The sequence below is a fragment of the Caretta caretta genome, chromosome 3 (genome assembly GCF_965140235.1).
Source record: "Caretta caretta isolate rCarCar2 chromosome 3, rCarCar1.hap1, whole genome shotgun sequence".
NCBI lineage: Eukaryota > Metazoa > Chordata > Testudines > Cheloniidae > Caretta > Caretta caretta.
The window spans coordinates 157,699,187-157,716,610 of record NC_134208.1 but is presented as its reverse complement, the minus strand read 5'-3'; the positions used below and the strand labels follow the sequence as shown (position 1 = coordinate 157,716,610).

At 47.2% G+C, this 17,424-nt stretch overlaps 1 protein-coding gene across 1 annotated transcript in view; it reads left to right on the top strand.

Annotated features, from left to right (window-relative positions):
* The window catches only part of LOC125634954 (calpain-14-like), a 28,717-nt gene extending 21,340 nt beyond the window's left edge, over positions 1-7,377 (top strand). Inside the window, exons 16-21 of the mRNA XM_048846279.2 lie at positions 1,306-1,370; positions 1,747-1,815; positions 3,235-3,313; positions 4,715-4,831; positions 5,462-5,517; positions 6,282-7,377. Of these exons, the coding sequence (XP_048702236.2) occupies positions 1,306-1,370; positions 1,747-1,815; positions 3,235-3,313; positions 4,715-4,831; positions 5,462-5,517; positions 6,282-6,308 (413 nt within the window). The 3' untranslated portion in view covers positions 6,309-7,377. The remainder of the gene's footprint in view (positions 1-1,305; positions 1,371-1,746; positions 1,816-3,234; positions 3,314-4,714; positions 4,832-5,461; positions 5,518-6,281) is intronic.
* The last annotated feature ends 10,047 nt before the right edge of the window (positions 7,378-17,424 follow it).

Genomic DNA, 17,424 nt, shown 5'->3' with positions numbered 1-17,424 from the left:
GTCAGACCAATGGTCCATCAAGCCCAGTGTCCTATCTTCCGACAGTGACCAATGCCAGGTGCTTCAGAGGGAATGAACAGAACAGGTAAGCATCAAGTGATTCATCTTCAATCCAACTTCAAACCAGAAAACCAGAATTTTTTGTTAGAAAATATCAAAATTAAAAGTTTTGACCATTTCAAAACTGTTTTTCCTAAAATTTTTCAAGTAAAAAAATTTGTCAAAAGTGACCATTTCCCATGAAAAGTTTTGGTTTGACAAACTGGCATTTGCAGACAATAGAATTCCTGATCAGTTCTAATAATGGGCTTTACCAGCACTAGTCTCTTTCAGTGCACCTGTCCCTGGGTAGATAAAACATCTGAAGGGTTGCAAGTTCCTTTAATTTTCTCAAGGGTGAATGAAGATTGCTTTTTTATCTTCATATCAGTATCTTTCGAAAGTGACCCATTGGGTGTTGTGAAATCTGTAAGGAAACTAACCAACCGAGGTGGAGTGTCTTTACTCTTCATAGGCAATCAGTTTGAAGACCTTCATTTCAAAACTTTACTGTGCATGATGCATATTTAATAAACAGGGCTATAATGAGATTACAGCATCTTCGCTTTCTGTAGAGTAGGGATATATGAGTTATGGCTTCTGCTCCGTGGAAGCAAACAGGCAATCTATAATCATGAGTTGCAACAAGATTAGTTTCTTTCTGTTTCTTTTCATGTAACTCGTGTATGGCCCAGGAATGCTCAGAATTAGGTTTTCAATTATGCTTGTGAGTTTAAAAGCTGCCTGTCTGTGTGTGTGTGAGAGAGAGAGAGAGAGAGAGAGAGAGACACTAAGCACCAGTGTTTCAATTCATTGTGGCTAGAGAAGCTGCACCACAGATGAATTAGGCCTAAGGAGACTGAGTGACTGCTCCAGGTCACCCAGTAAATTGCATTTGGGATTACAATTTGGGGTGCTCTTTAACTGCTATTTCCGGTGTTAGCTACAGGTAATGGGTCGTAATGCTCTTCATCACATGGCTGCAGGGAGCGCCCATTGGCTTCCATGGGAATTACACCCATGCAGCTGAAAGTGGAATCTGGCCCACTGTCTTACATTTTTACCTTGACCAGGTTGAATCACAAGTGATGTAACTTGTAAATGAGAGGAACAGTGTCACAAAAGGTTTGGGGGGCCCAATCCTATCCCCAGTGAAATGAATGGCAGTTTTGCCACTGAGTTTCGAGGGCAGCAGGTTCAGGACCCTGAGATCTATTTTACTGAGCAGTGTTCAGTTATTCACCATAACAGTCCTCTCTTTTCCAGATCTCCAGAGCTTTCGGCTGAGATTTAGTCTGGATGCCTGCCAAGGTTTCCTGGCACTGCTGGACGTATCCTTTAGCTTGGGCTGTATATTTATTTGACACACCTAATACCTTACCTGAGCTTTATTCTCCATGGGGGCAGGACTTACACTGTGATTTCTATACCATCGGGGCATTACCCTGCTCACTGATTTCCTAACTCCCAGTAACAACAATTCAGTCAGGAAGAAATGGGATTTGTTTTGTAAAGGGCCAGATTGTGCTCTCATTGAAACCAGTAGTAAAACTCTCATTGATTTCAGGTCCATAGTGAAGGGAGAACTTCCCAGAATTCATAAAATTATATTGACTGACTGTTCTTTGTTTTTTGTTTTTTTTCCCCCCAATTTTGGAGTCTCTGCCCCTTTACCAAGACATCATCGACCTTAACTCCTCCACTAAGCTTAATGCCACTGGCACACTGAGTATTCAGGAATTCAGGATCCTGTGGAAGAGGCTGCTTTTCTATCTGGTACAGAAATATTTTACTTGCCTCCCTGTGTACTTCTCAGTCGGTGTTGACTAGGAACCAGTTAAATCCCAAGAAACCAGTCTGATCTCTGGGTAGCTATGAAGACTCATGAGGATGTGGACTGGATGGAAAAGCTGCCTGCTTGTCAAGACACAGGGAAATACATAGTCTTAGGCAGGGCAGTCACCGGAGGTGAGGGAGGATCCAGTGAGAATGGAGATACACCTTTGTAAAAAGTGTGTACCCAGGAAAGATCAGTGCTGGTGCAGCATCTGTTTTCGCAGACATGCCTGCTTTTCAACCCAATTGACCTGCTGTCTGAGACTGACGCACAAGAAGGTCAGGGGCTAGGATCCACAAAGGGATTGATTTCAGAGTGGCAGCCACGTTAGTCTGTATCAGCAAAAACAACGAGGAGCCCTTGTGGCACCTTAGAGGCTAACCAATTTATTGGGGCATAAGCTTTTGAGGGCTAAAACCCACTTCATCAGATGCATGGAGTGGAAAATACAGTAGGAAGATATATATACAGAGTACATGAAAAGATGGGGGTTGCCTTACCAATTCTAAAGGGATTGAGGCATCCAACTGCAGGAGAGCGTTTATGGCTGTGGATCGTGAGCAGATATAGGCACCTCTCTCCAGCCCAGAGTTATGTTCCAAACTACTCTTGTGGGTGGGGCTGAGGCCTCACTCCTCTCCCCAGCATTTACTGTTGGCTAGTTTAGGCAACTCTCCACTCAGCTTGCTGGGTTCTGAGAATCCCATTCTTAGGCGCCTAACTCTCTCTGTTCATTGGTATAGAGAGCCTGGGCATCCAACTCAGGGCTGTGAATTCCACCTGGCAGCAGAGCACTAGAAGTTAGGCATTGCAACACCTAAGTCCCTTCATGGATCTAGCCCCAACTGATTTAGGGAAAGGTTCCATTGTGAGTCACTGGTTCATCTGGGATCAGAACTCTGAACCCTGTGAACTTTAGTCAGGGCATATTCTTGCGTGTGGGAACACCGTAGCCCTGAATAGGTGCTTCCTCCACACATTGCAAACAGATTTCTTGGGACCAAATTCTGCACTGACTTTACCCCCTGTGAAATCCCACTGGACTCAGATTGTAAATAGGACAGACTTTTGGCCTGTAACTTTTCCAGGTACAACTCCCAACTCTGCGGATGCTTTGCAGAGGAAGTTACTAGAGATTCCTGGTTTCCCACCAGGTGGAAAAATCTACTCCTTTCCTATATTATTATTACTACCACTAAGTATGAGTAATGAATTGCTTTGACACCTCCACGTTGATGAGCCCCACACAGAGCGAAGTGGGGTTTGTGTGTCAATGCTGCTGACCAATAGACCTCCCAGGCTCAGAATCACTTTTTGTTTCTTTCACTTGTTTGATTTTTTTTTTTTAAAAAAAACAGGAAGTTTTCCAGAAGAAAGATGTTGATAGATCAGGAAATCTGGATTTAGTGGAATTGCATGCAGCTGTTCAGGAGACAGGTGAGCACCAAAAGGCCACCGACTTTTGGCAAGTAACCACATCCTCATAAAAGCCTGGAAAATCCCCCAGACTGGGAAAGAACTAGAAGACTGTACCAAATGCCAGTAAGAGGGGCAAACAACACACAACCCCCTCTTCCCCTTGACGGTAGCTACTTCTGCTACTCCCTCTAGCTTCTCTCCCAACCACTGTCCCAGCAGTCAGGTTAAGGATACTTTATCAGTGTTGCAAGGACCCCAGACCTTGGCTTCTGAAAGTGATTTGCAGCGTGAAGTTTCATTTTAGCTTTGTGTACAGTATATCCACATCTCACTGACAGCTCTCTACTAGGGTAGGAAGGCAACCACTCCAAAGTTAACTCTCCATTATAAGCCCTATTTTGAACCAATACGATCGCCACAGAGTCATAACTAACTTCACCTTAACCGATTGGCTGTGTGTGGGGGTGAAGGGGCAAATCCTGAGCTGGTACAAATCAGTACAGCCCCATCAAAGTCAGTGGTGCTAATACTGATTTACAGCAGCTGAGGATCTGGCCCTCTATGTCAGCTAGACAAGCACACAAGCAGTAGCAATGTCAGACTTCATTACTTTAAGATCTTTGCCCCGATCCTGCCAGGAGAACTACACAGGTGGACCTCTGCATTTGGGCAGAGCCCCATCAGCTTCAGTGAGGCTCTGCATGGGAGAAAGGATTCACTCTCACAGTTCTTTTAAGGATCAGGGCTTTCAAATGCTCATGATTTATTGGCAGTTTGCCTCCATCTGGTTAATTAAAGTCATTTTGCTTGGTAACATTCAAAACTGTAGCTATAATAAAGAGGTGAAAGATAACCTCCAAATCCAGGTATTGCCATTACATTAAATCATAAGAGTTGTGCTTTCCAGGCACAAATACTGAAAGACATTTGGGGTGAATTCACCTGGATTTATTTGTGAGAGAAAAAAACAACCACATGGACTTGGAGAGAGATCCCCACACCATTTTCAGGGTCTGGATAATTTTCCCCACTAGTTTCAGCCAGATATTCTTCTTCACTTCTTTTCCTAAACTCGTCTTATATTGCTGCTAAGCAGTTTCTTTGACTTACCCCAGAGGTGGCTGCATTGCAGTGGCGGGTAGAGGGAACTGTTATATTACTTGCCCTACCTCCCATGGATATTGTGAGTAAAGATGATCCAGATTTTGAGCTACTCAAAGTTTGGGGATGGCATTTGGATCTGGGGGCCTGGTTTAGGTCAATCCCTCATTTGAGGCATAGTTAATGTCTATCAAGGACTTTGAGATCCTCACATGAAAGATGCTGGAGAAGGGTAATGTTCTGTTAGTTTTGCAGTTATCCTGTGATGCTCTGGATGGCTGCGAGGTGCCCTATCATTCCCTTTCTTCCTTTCTATAGGGATTTCGCTCAGCAACGAAGTCTGTAACCTAATGGCGATCAGATACGGCAACCCTGACCTGAAAATCAGCTTTGAGAGCTTCGTCAGCTTCATGCTGCGAGTGGAGATCATGGGGGGTATGGATGTTACTCAGCATGTCACTGATGCTGGACTCCAGAGCAAGTCTGGGGCCCCTTACAAAGCCATTTAGCTCAGTCCCTGGGGCTGCAAGGTCCAAGATATGGGGCTTGGTTCTCTTCTCATGTAAACTAGTGTAGAGCAAGAGTAATCCCACTGAAGTCAATGGAGTGAATTAGAGGAGAATCAAGCCCTCAGCCTCTTTCCCAGACTCCTTGGCCAGGCAACCTGGAGAGGTTTGGCTCTGTGGAGAGAGCAGGTCTTGTATCTGATACTGCAGTGTTTGCTTGTGCAAGGAGTTAAGGGAATAAGAGATGTTCCTATTATGCAGGAAGCAGGAGGACCTGTGATGTGTTCCAGCCAGAGCTGCCATAGAGAGGGAAGCATCCTGATCTCCCCAGGGCTCAAATGATCACAGCAGCACGAAGCAGCTCATACTCCGCCCCACATGTCACTGGCGAATGTCCCTTATGCCCCACACAGGCATTTTGAACTGTGCTGGATGGGGTGGGGTCCCCCTAGATCTGCTAGAGGCTCTGCATTTCAGTTCACTCCCGGGCTGGCGAGTCTGAGTTGTCCTTGTCCCTGTTGGCCATCAAATTCATTTCCCTCATTCTGTTTCTTCACAGAGGCCTTTCGGAACTTAACTAAAGATGGCAAAGGGATATATCTCCTGGAATCTGAGGTAAGGCCATGCACTTGCCCATTCCCTGAAATACAGCTCCATGCCTTAGACCTCTTTGCCTGCTGTAGTAAAGGGCTTATTAGAACAACAGGGCCTGAATCAGCACTGCCATGCACCTGTGTGCATGGTCTTTTGCACCTGTGCATAGTGACTGTAAAATGCTACAATCATTAACCAGGCCTTACAACACCCATGTGAGGTAGAGAAGTGTTAGTTATCCCCATTTTATACATGGGGGAAACTGAGGCACGGAGCGCCTACAGTCACACAGCAATTAATGCTGAGAACACTGGAGTCCCAAACTTTTGCATTTGCCACAAGATCATCTGCTCACCAATAAAATGCAAGAGATCATACTTTCTTGGAGGGCTAATTGGGGATATAAAATGTAGCCAATGGCTTGGATGTGTGCATGTGGTCCCATCACGATCTGCTGGATGGAATCTATACTACATATGCTCCAGTGTTCGTAGGCTCCTGACAGTAATGGAGCTGCTTCTCTTGCACCCTGGAGACAGGTCATGTGTTCTGGGATCTGAAGAGCACAGATCTCAGTTCCTGCTCTGTGGGCCTAATTGTGATCCCACTGTAGTCAATGGTAAAGCCCCCATTGACTCTAATGTGAGCAGGATTGGACCACATGGGAGGTCCTTATACTGTGTTGCCACAGAGAGAGAACCCACAACCCTTCCACTCCATTGTGAATCTTACTGAAGTCCAGTTGGATGTGCTAGTTCAACCCACTTTCCCTGTTTATTTTACAGTGGATGATGATGACTCTCTATTCCTAAAGCAAAGCAGCGGAGGAGGAATGAGTTGGACTTAGGCACACTGACCCCTCCCAGGACATGGAGGGCTGTTCCTTATCAACTTGTTATACATGCTGGATGCTTTGGGCCAATCCTGCAATCCCTACTCCTGTGAGCAGTACCAGGTCAGCCAGTGGAGTGGCTTACGTGCATTAGGACAACTGAAGTGAATGCAGGTTGCTGGATCAAGCTCTTTCCATATCGATAGATTTTATCCCATGAGGATCTACTTTTATGAACAGATTGGATCTAAAGACCTGAGATGCAGTGAAATGAAGATCGGCTTTTATTTTTAATACATCATTTCAGACATCTCTGAGAATCAGCCGGGGGGACTACAGAGTTGTGGATTCACTGAGAGACCAGGGGATTGCAAGGTGGGACACATAGTTCTTATAAGTAGCGAAGCTACCAGGATGAAAAGTCCCTTATTGGATGCCCTGAATCTGTAAGGCTCCCCATAGTTTTAAGGTTGATTGTAGTTGGACACTGTTACAATTAGTAATAGATATGTATATTATGGTAATTCCCAAAGGCTCCAGTTAGGATTGGGGCCACACTGTGCTGGGCGATGGACAAACCTAGAAAAGAGACGATCCCTGCCCCAAATGGCTTATGCTCTAAAGACACAAACACAATCAAATTCTACAACCCCTCCAGGCAAATGTAATCCAGATCCCTTCCTCCCTCCAGGTATAAAAAGAATCACTGAAAACTATCAAAGAGTTTGGAAGCTGAAGTCTAAGCTTTAGGGCCAGATCCGCAGGTGGAAATTGAAGTCAGTGGACCTATGCTGATTATGCCAGTTGATGATCTGGCCCCTTTGTTGGTTGTTTAGGGCTAAGACGTTGCTTATATAATTAAGGTGGGTAATGACTTCCAGTTACAGATTGAAAAGGACATTAAAAGACTGTTTGGTGCAATAACAGCATTCTAAAGATTATTTTCCAACTTAGTAGAAGAATTTGTGTACATTGAGCAGTCTGAGCATTTGTTATAGATGACGTAGATACCCACAGGTGAGGTCTAATTCTACACTTGCTTTGTCTAAATAGCGGGAATTTGTGTGGATTTGAGATCTGAATTTGGCCCTCTATATTATAGGTGGGGATGGGGGTGGGAAGAAGAGGGAATCTGGGACTAGGAGTTGGGGAGGGGGACCTGGATTGGCTGGGCAAGGAGCCAGGATGGGAACTGATTGGATGAGGAGCCCAGGAAGGGGACCCGGGACTGGAAGCCAGCGGGGATGGGAACATGGGCATGGGGTGACTGGAGACCAGGTGCAGAAGGAAAGAGTCAGAATGGGGGAGGAACAAAGAAGGGGGAACTGGGATGCTCTGGGCAAGGGGGTGGGGACTGGAAGAGGAGGAGAGACTAGGACTGTTTGTGTAAGGAGACCGGGAGATGGGTGAGAAGCCTGAGGGGTAGAGAATGGGCCTGGGTAAGAGAGAAACAAGGGATTGGGGACGAGGAACCAGGGTAGGAGAAGACCCAGGACTGGGGTGGGAGCAGGCTGGAAGAGATGGGTAAAAGGGATCATTGGGGAAATGGACAGAAGAGCACATTCTCCTCCAGACCCGGGAATGGAACTAGAGATTCCTGAGTCTCACATTCCTCTTCTGTCAGCAAATAGCTGTGATACCCACTGGCAGAATGTCCCGTCTCCTTCTAGTGCTGGTCCACAACGAGAGTTGGAACATACTCCTGCTCTCAGCTACTCTTCTAGCTAGCTGGAGTGGCACAGGGCTGTGCAAGGGTTCTAAAGGTCCCCACCCTGCTGATGACCCATGTGGGCATCAAGATGATGCTACACAGTGGAATTGCTGGTTTTTGCCATGTTCTGTTTTAAAATCTAGGAAGTCATTAACTACATTAAAAGAAGATTATTGAGGTTGCAAAGTCAAGCACTCAAAAGTTAGGAAATGCCAGAATTAAGATTGCATGTACAGCCTTTATTCAGCCCCCTTGTGTGTATGCCTTATGAGACAGTCTTTCAATCACACGATCACAGAGTAAGTTTGGTTGAAATGACTTGCCCAGCATCACACATGCACTGTGTGGCACAGATGGGCAAAATCCGATTCCCCAGGTTGGCATTCAGCTGCCTTAACCTTTCTCTTTCTGCAGTTCCCTGCCTCTTTGATTACACACCTTCCAGCTCGGCAACAAATGAAACAGCGGTCCCACTGACAACAGCCTCCTGCATTGTACAAACCTGACTCATCCCCAGAGCAAGTCCAGCCTGTGCACTGAATGAGCCAGGGGTTGTGTCTGTGTGGGGCGGAGTATGTGATCATGTAATTAAAGACTGTATCATAATACATACGCACAAGGGGACCAAATTAAGTTTACACAGGCAGCCTCACTGATAATCTTTTAATGTAGGGTGTGTGTGTGTGTGTGTGTGATAATACAAGAAACTGAGCCAAATTCAAATCCTGGTTACCGAATACTGTGCAATACCCCAGTGAAGTCCATGGAGCAGCATATGTGTAATGAGAGTAGAACTGGCCCTTAATAACACACCGCTGCCTATATATTAGTTAGCCTTTATAGCCATGGGTGGCAGGTATCAGAGACAGGGGGAGGTTGTGCCTCCCCAAACAGCCGAGTGTGGCCCCGGCCACGCTCCACCAGGCCCCCTCCTGTCTGCTGTTCCCTTCTGTGGCCGAGAGGCTGGGGTAGGCAGGCTGGGGGCCGTGGTGCGGAAGACCCCCAGGCTGGGGCCACGCCACGCCGCCTGTCCTCCCAGCACTGGGATCACGCTGGGGCGGGGGGCGCTTTGGCCACCCTGCCTGGGGCTGGGGCTGAGGCCGCTCCGGCTACGCCGCCCAGTGCTGGGGCTGGGGGCACTCCGGCGGTGCCACCTGCCTGCCCACCCAGCGCTGGGGCAGGGGGGGAGCCAGTCGCTGCAGAGGGGGGGCGGTGTGCTCCAGTCACTGGCAGGGGAGCAGAATGGGCAGGGCCTCCGTCGGAGGGGTAGGGGCCGGGGGCTAGCCTCCCCCAAGGGCGCCTTCACCCACTGCTCATGTTTATCGCTCATTAGCTGGACTAAAGTACAATGCTTTGTCCCCCAGCAGTTACAGTCTATTTCTACAGTTATAGTTAGTCTGTTCTCATGTTGTTACTCTAACTTAAAGTATTCTTGTTAAAATATTTTTTTTGTACTTTTTGTATCCGGTTTTATTTATAATAGACAACCTATCTGCCTGTGTGGCCTGGTGCGACATAGGTAGATACCAGTGCTCAGATCTCTCGAATGTGCCCGTCCCTGGGTTAGCAAAAATATGTACGGTGCATAGAAAATGGCATGGCTTCCCGAACATAGGTGTCATTTCAGAGATCCCAGACCCGGACCCATCCCCTCCAAGGTTCTTTGAGCAGATCCTGTGATAAAGCATGAGGCTTTCCACAAGCAAGGAACCCTCTAGACTCCTTCCTGACCTGCAGGTGAACATGTTGGGACAGTGCAAACTAAACAAGGCTGATTTAATTAGCACTCAGCTCACTGATTTACTGAGTGTAATACCAATAGTATACGAACCACGTGGACATCTGAGGAATCAGGGGCCTGATCTTGCCATAAGCTTTGCCCAGACACTCCCTGTGCTCAGCAGTTCATTGCGGATTGGGGCCTGGCATTACAGAGGAGGAAGACCTGTCACTGGGTTTGTTATGTAAAGTGGGATCAGGGTGAACAGGAATAATTTACAGCTGGGGGAGTTTGCCAAATAATAATAGCATTAAGTGCTGGGCATGATTTGAATGGCCTCTTGCATACGTTATACTTAAAATTGGGGTTATACTTAAAACAAGGTTGTTATGTTAGACAACAATCATACCACTGTATATATCCAGTTTATTTTATACATATTTATTTTCTCACTGTTTAGTGCTGAGCAACATAATTGCAGGGAGATTATTTTGCTATTGATTATTTGATCCAGAAAAGGAACAGAATTCATCTGTGCCATGTATCACTAAGCATTTGTAACAGTAAACTACACTGAACCATGTGACTTGCTCTTACACAATTGTAAAGAATATTTTACTGGAATTACAGTATTATACGAAAAAGAAAAGGAGTACTTGTGGCACCTTAGAGACTAACCGTGCCACAAATACTGCTTTTCTTTTTGTGAATACAGACTAACACGGCTGCTTCTCTGAAACCAGTATTATACCAAAACGTGTACAATCCAAACGGCATTATCTGGATCACAATAAAATGTTTTGGCAATCGTGCATACTCGTGTGTTGTAAAGCTTTTATATCGCTCGCAGAGTAATATTTCCTGGGTAATTCTGAAGATCTGTTACTCCTCGTTTACAATGTGCATCATGGAAAATGATATAAAAGGTTTCTGAAGGATGCATTCATTTGTAACCACCAGCATTTACAGAGACACTGATCTTTGCAATGGGTGGTATTGCTATAGCAGATGGGTAGGAAGGAGCAGAAGATCGGACGGGATGCCACAGAGGAATAGTCATGGGAATACAGAGACTTTTGATGAAAAGATTGGAATGGTTTACCTAGAGCAGAGATGAACAACCAGGGACATGGTACAGGTATACAGCATAATGGATAATGTAGAGAAGGTGACTAGCAATGCCCTCTCTGAGTACAAGAGCAAGGAGACATTACATGAAACTGAAAGGGGGAAAGTTTTCCTTTTCACACACCCACACTTAGTTGGTGGAACTTTCCCATATCCTATTACAAATTACTGCATGGTTTCTTGCAACCGTCACTGGCCTCTGTTGAAGACAGGGTACTGGAATAGATGGACCCCTGGTCTGATCCAGTCTGACCATTCCTACTTTTCTACTTAGAATCATAGAATCATAGAATATCAGGGTTGGAAGGGACCTCAGGAGGTGATCCAGTCCAACCCCCTGCTCAAAAGCAGGACCCATACCCAATTAAATCATCCCAGCCAGGGCTTTGTCAAGCCTGACCTTAAAAACTTCTAAGGAAGGAGATTCCACCACCTCCCTGGAAGCATTCCAGTGTTTCACCACCCTCCTAGTGAAAAATTTTTTCCTAATATCCAACCTAAACCTCCCCCACTGCAACTTGAGACCATTACTCCTTGTCCTGTCCTCTTCCACCACTGAGAATAGTCTAGAACCATCCTCTCTGGAACTACCTCTCAGGTAGTTGAAAGCAGCTATCAAATCCCTCCTCATTCTTCTCTTCTGCAGACTAAACAATCCCAGTTCCCTCAGCCTCTCCTCATAAGTCATGTGTTCCAGACCCCTAATCATTTTTGTTGCCTTTCGCTGGACTCTCTCCAATTTATCCACATCCTTCTTGTAGTGTGGGGCCCAAAACTGGACACAGTACTCCAGATGAGACCTCACCAATGTCGAATAGAGGGGGACGATCACGTCCCTCGATCTGCTCGCTATGCCCCTACTTATACATCCCAAAATGCCATTGGCCTTCTTGGCAACAAGGGCACACTGCTGGCTCATATCCAGCTTCTCGTCCACTGTCACCCCTAGGTCCTTTTCCGCAGAGCTGCTGCCTAGCCATTCGGTCCCTAGTCTGTAGCTGTGCATTGGGTTCTTCCGTCCTAAGTGCAGGACCCTGCACTTATCCTTATTGAACCTCATCAGATTTCTTTTGGCCCAATCCTCCAATTTGTCTAGGTCCCTCTGTATCCTATCCCTCCCCTCCAGCGTATCTACCACTCCTCCCAGTTTGGTATCATCCGCAAATTTGCTGAGAGTGCAATCCATACCATCCTCCAGATCATTTATGAAGATATTGAACAAAACCGGCCCCAGGACCGACCCCTGGGGCACTCCACTTGACACCGGCTGCCAACTAGACATGGAGCCATTGATCACTACCTGTTGAGCCCGACAATCTAGCCAACTTTCTACCCACCTTATAGTGCATTCATCCAGCCCATACTTCCTTAACTTGCTGACAAGAATACTGTGGGAGACCGTGTCAAAAGCTTTGCTAAAGTCAAGATACAATACATCCACTGCTTTCCCTTCATCCACAGAACCAGTAATCTCATCATAGAAGGCGATTAGATTAGTCAGGCATGACCTTCCCTTGGTGAATCCATGCTGACTGTTCCTGATCACTTTCCTCTCATGTAAGTGCTTCAGGATTGATTCTTTGAGGACCTGCTCCATGATTTTTCCGGGGACTGAAGTGAGGCTTACTGGCCTGTAGTTCCCACGATCCTCCTTCTTCCCTTTTTTAAAGATCGGCACTACATTAGCCTTTTTCCAGTCATCCGGGACTTCCCCCGTTCGCCACGAGTTTTCAAAGATAATGGCCAATGGCTCTGCAATCACAGCCGCCAGTTCCTTTAGCAGTCTCGGATGCAACTCATCCGGCCCCATGGACTTGTGCACGTCCAGTTTTTCTAAATAGTCCCTAACCACCTCTTTCTCCACAGAGGGCTGGCCATCTATTCCCCATGTTGTGATGCTCCCAGCAGTCTGGGAGCTGACCTTGTTCGTGAAGACAGAGGCAAAAAAAGCATTGAGTACATTAGCTTTTTCCACATCCTCCGTCACTAGGTTGCCTCCCTCATTCATTAAGGGGCCCACACTTTCCTTGGCTTTCTTCTTGTTGCCAACATACCTGAAGAAACCCTTCTTGTTACTCTCAACATCTCTCGCTAGCTGCAGCTCCAGGTGCGATTTGGCCCTCCTAATTTCATTCCTACATGCCCGAGCAATATTTTTATACTCCTCCCTGGTCATATGTCCAACCTTTCACTTCTTGTAAGCTTCTTTTTTATGCTTAAGATCTGCTAGGATTTCACCGTTAAGCCAAGCTGGTCGCCTGCCATACTTACTATTCTTTCGACACATCGGGATGGTTTGTCCCTGTAACCTCAACAGGGATTCCTTGAAATACAGCCAGCTCTCCTGGACTCCTTTCCCCTTCATGTTAGTCCCCCAGGGGATCCTACCCATCCATTCCCTGAGGGAGTCGAAGTCTGCTTTCCTGAAGTCCAGGGTCCGTATCCTGCTGCTTACCTTTCTTCCCTGTGTCAGGATCCTGAACTCAACCAACTCATGGTCACTGCCTCCAAGATTTCCATCCACTTTTGCTTCCCCTACTAATTCTTCCCGGTTTGTGAGCAGCAGGTCAAGAAAAGCTCCCCCCCTAGTTGGCTCCTCTAGCACTTGCACCAGGAAATTGTCCCCTACGCTTTCCGAAAACTTCCTGGATTGTCTATGCACCGCTGTATTGCTCTCCCAGCAGATATCAGGAAAATTAAAGTCACCCATGAGAACCAGGGCGTGCAATCTAGTAGCTTCCGCGAGCTGCCGGAAGAAAGCCTCGTCCACCTCATCCCCCTGGTCCGGTGGTCTATAGCAGACTCCCACCACTACATCACTCCTGTTGCTCACACTTCTAAACTTAATCCAGAGACACTCAGGTTTTTCTGCAGTTTCGTACCGGAGCTCTGAGCAGTCACACTGCTCCCTTACATACAGTGCTACTCCCCCACCTTTTCTGCCCTGCCTGTCCTTCCTGAACAGTTTATAACCATCCATGACAGTACTCCAGTCATGTGAATTATCCCACCAAGTCTCTGTTATTCCAATCACGTCATAATTCCTTGACATCACCAGGACCTCCAGTTCTCCCTGCTTGTTTCCAAGGCTTTGTGCATTCCCGGAGCTGGTCCCGGAGCCCCCTGCTTGGGCGGCCATGGGGTCAGCCACACTGGCCACCGCAGAAGCCACTGAGGACACAGAGAGTCACGGGATCCGTGACTTCCAGATCTCTGTGACAAACACAGAGTCCTTGTCATAGCCTCACCTCTGGCTGGGCCTGCTGAGGACCCACTCAGAGAGCTGAGGTTATATCAAGGGCCCTTTCACGGTAATAAAGAGTCAGAAGGTCCATGGCTCTAGCACAGGGTAGTCTGACTATGCCTCCTGTTGGAGGTGATGGGGGACCCCCACCTGCCCACTCCACTGGTTTCCAACTCAAGGTCGGGAGCAGCAAGGCATTGGTTCTAGCTGCTCAAACCATGTCCCTATCTCCTCTGTAGCTTTCCCCTAGATTCTCATTCTAAGGCACCCACGCTGGAGGGCCAGCTTCCCTAGCAGCTCCTTGTCAATCTGTTGAAGGGAGCTCCACTCTCTGGTGGCCACCCTACCCTTCTGCCTTGAAGCCCTTTTATCTTTACAGCTGTTTTGAGGCCCCCAGTCAGCCCCAGTTGAGCAAGCAATTTTCATTATTAACCCTGTAGGTGCCAAGGCAGCATGGGGGCTATACACCCCATGACCCCACCAAACAGCCTTCAGACACTGAATGCTTCTGGCCAGATATGTAAGATGGTTTTCAGGCTGATTCCTATTGGTTACAGCAAGGGATTGGGGAGCTGGAGAGTCCTTTTTCTGAATACAGTTGCCTTGCTGTATAACTTTCGGCAAGTTACTTCTCTTCTCTGTCTCTCAATATCCCCATTTGTAATAACTCATCCAACTTTCTTAAAAGCACTTTAAGATCCTCGATGGAAGATGTATGCATGCAATCAGTTATCACACACAATACCATCGCAGTTTGCATGCACGTTGATGCAGTAACAGACTAAGGTCCGGAAACAGGTTTTTCTTCGTTCGAAGATTTTTCATTAGTAAAGAATAGTAATAATATCTCCATGACTTACACAAAGCACCAGTAGATGGTGCTCCATCCTTATAGGGAAGACTGCCGGTCTGCAAACACGAGCAAGGAAGTATGAGATCCCAAGAAAAATGTTTTCCCTTAGGAAATACATCTGGATGGCTGGACATTTAAAATGACAAGGTATAAGGTATCCTGTTCCTTTTGCAGCTTAGGAAAAGTCGTCTGTGCGGTGGATCAAGAGCCTGGTGATGGGCTATGGAATACAATATTGCCAAACCCCAGCGTTCATAAGGGTCAGTTCCTCCAAAATCATGATTGGCTTAAAATTCATGAGATTTTAAAAATAGTAAAGGTTGGGTCCTTTTAATTTCCTTTGGGGACTTGGGGCCTTTAGGGTCACTTCCTCCACAATGAGGGATAGAAACTTCCTTGGTTTTAAAAATGAAAGCTGCAATTCTCCCATAAAATGACCCCAGGAGCTGGGGCTTTAGGAAAAACACCAAAATAGCACAAGGTTTGCAATAAAATCGCATGAGTTGGCAACGCTGGGCCGCATTTCATTTCTGGGAGTCACCTGTTTGAATCCTGCCCACGTTGGTACTGAATGACAGTCACTGCTATAGACACTGTGAGGCAGAGCCCCATTTCCCCCATAGAGTGCTCCAGGGCTGACCTGAAGGTGGCGAGATGCTAATTCCCTCCCACAACCCCCTCGGTCGGTGGCCTCCTTGCTAGATCTGCCAATGGTGCGTGCGTGGCCACATGCCCATTAGGAGCTGGGCAGAGAGTGTCTAGCTGCTTGCAGGATGACTCTTTTCTTCCCAAGCTTCATGCTGCTGCACTGACTGCCCCTGAATGAAACACAGGTGCAAGTGGCAGAGATGTGGGGTGGGACGGGGCGGGGCGGTCCCTGCCCCAAAGAGCTTACAGTCGAGATCGCCAAAGGGTGGGAGAACAGAGGTAGTATTAGTCTCTTTTTACAGCTGGGTAATTGAGGCTCAGGGAGATTAAGTGACTTGCTCAAGGTCGCCCAGGGAATCTATAGCAGACCCTGCAATTGAGTCCGGCTCTCAGGCGTTCAGTTCAGTGCATTAACAACAGGCTTCTTCTTTCTATCTGTAACCGAAAGCTCTTTCAGCTTTGAGTTCATCACACTGTTACAAGCCCTGTTTTCCCATGGGCAGTATCCCCTCTCTCGAGGTTTGGCTGCATTGAACACCGCTGGTGCGGGGCATGGAGGCTATGTCTAGCTACATGCCAAAGAGAAAAGCAGGCTGCATCCAAACTGTGGTGTGTAGCTACAAGTGGCAATGAACAGCAATGGCAGAGGGGAGGCAGCAGAGAAAGGACTCCAGCCGCGGGGAAGCTGGTCTTATGTGGATACTGTCGGAGCCTTTCCCTGCTGCCTCTACCTGCCAGAGTCTTTCCCTGTGGTGGGGAGAGTCTCCAGCGCTCCCTGTGGCAGGGGAAAAACTTCAGCAGAGAGGAGTAGCCAGAGCTTTTCCCCACGGCCTTCCTGCAGCCAGAGCCTTTCCCCTGCTGGAGCCTTTCCCCGTGGTGGGAAGGCAAGCGGGATGCTACACTGCTGAACAAGAGCAGTAGAGATGTGGGACCACAGCTTGGGTGTGTGGAGAGCTGTGAGGGCACATACACTAGGGTTCAGGTGTGTCTTTACTCACCTAAGCAGTACTTCACCATCTACATTACTAGTTATACCCATGCGGGGGGCCTATGTGGGTATGTTCTCCACACGCAGCCTTAAGGAGTGTTCAGTGTAGACGTCTCTTCCATCCCTAGCACCCCCTTGATGATCCCTCACCTGAGAATGGGAGGGGCAAGGAAAGCTCATTTGAAATTACCCGTTGTTCAGCAGGGATCAGGGAAGGCCCCTCCACTCCGCCGCGCGCACAGACAGATAGACAGAGCTTATTACTTTTCTGAGATGTTGTGACACACAAGGGGGGAGGGGGGGAGGGAAATGTTTTTCCCAGCAAGCCGCTTTTCACAAAATGAGATGGTAAAAACGATGCTTCTTTTTGCCTCGGCTTTCTGCTGTGTCTTACACTGGATTACACCTGCGAAGGACCCTCACCAAGCTGGAAGTTCAATTTAGCAGCGCAGTCAGGATTGAGTTGTTACCCTACCTATTCCAGGGAAACAAATGTCTCCCGTTCCGGGCAAATCTTTGTTTTTCTCCGATCATCTGTGTAATGAAAGCAGCTGACATTCCACAGATGAAGGGAATAAAACCCTATAAAATACAATCTCGCTGTCCCCAGCAAGGCGACACCAGAGATTAATGCCACTTGGAATACAAAGCAAGGCCTAGGACTGCCCATGTCTGGCACTTAGATGTCTGTTGCTATCTGAGATGGGTAGAAGTTACCTGTTTAGCAATGTAGATTTTTGTTGACTGCTGATGAAATGTCTCAGATGAATGAGAATGAAGTCCCTGGTTTATCTACTGATTACA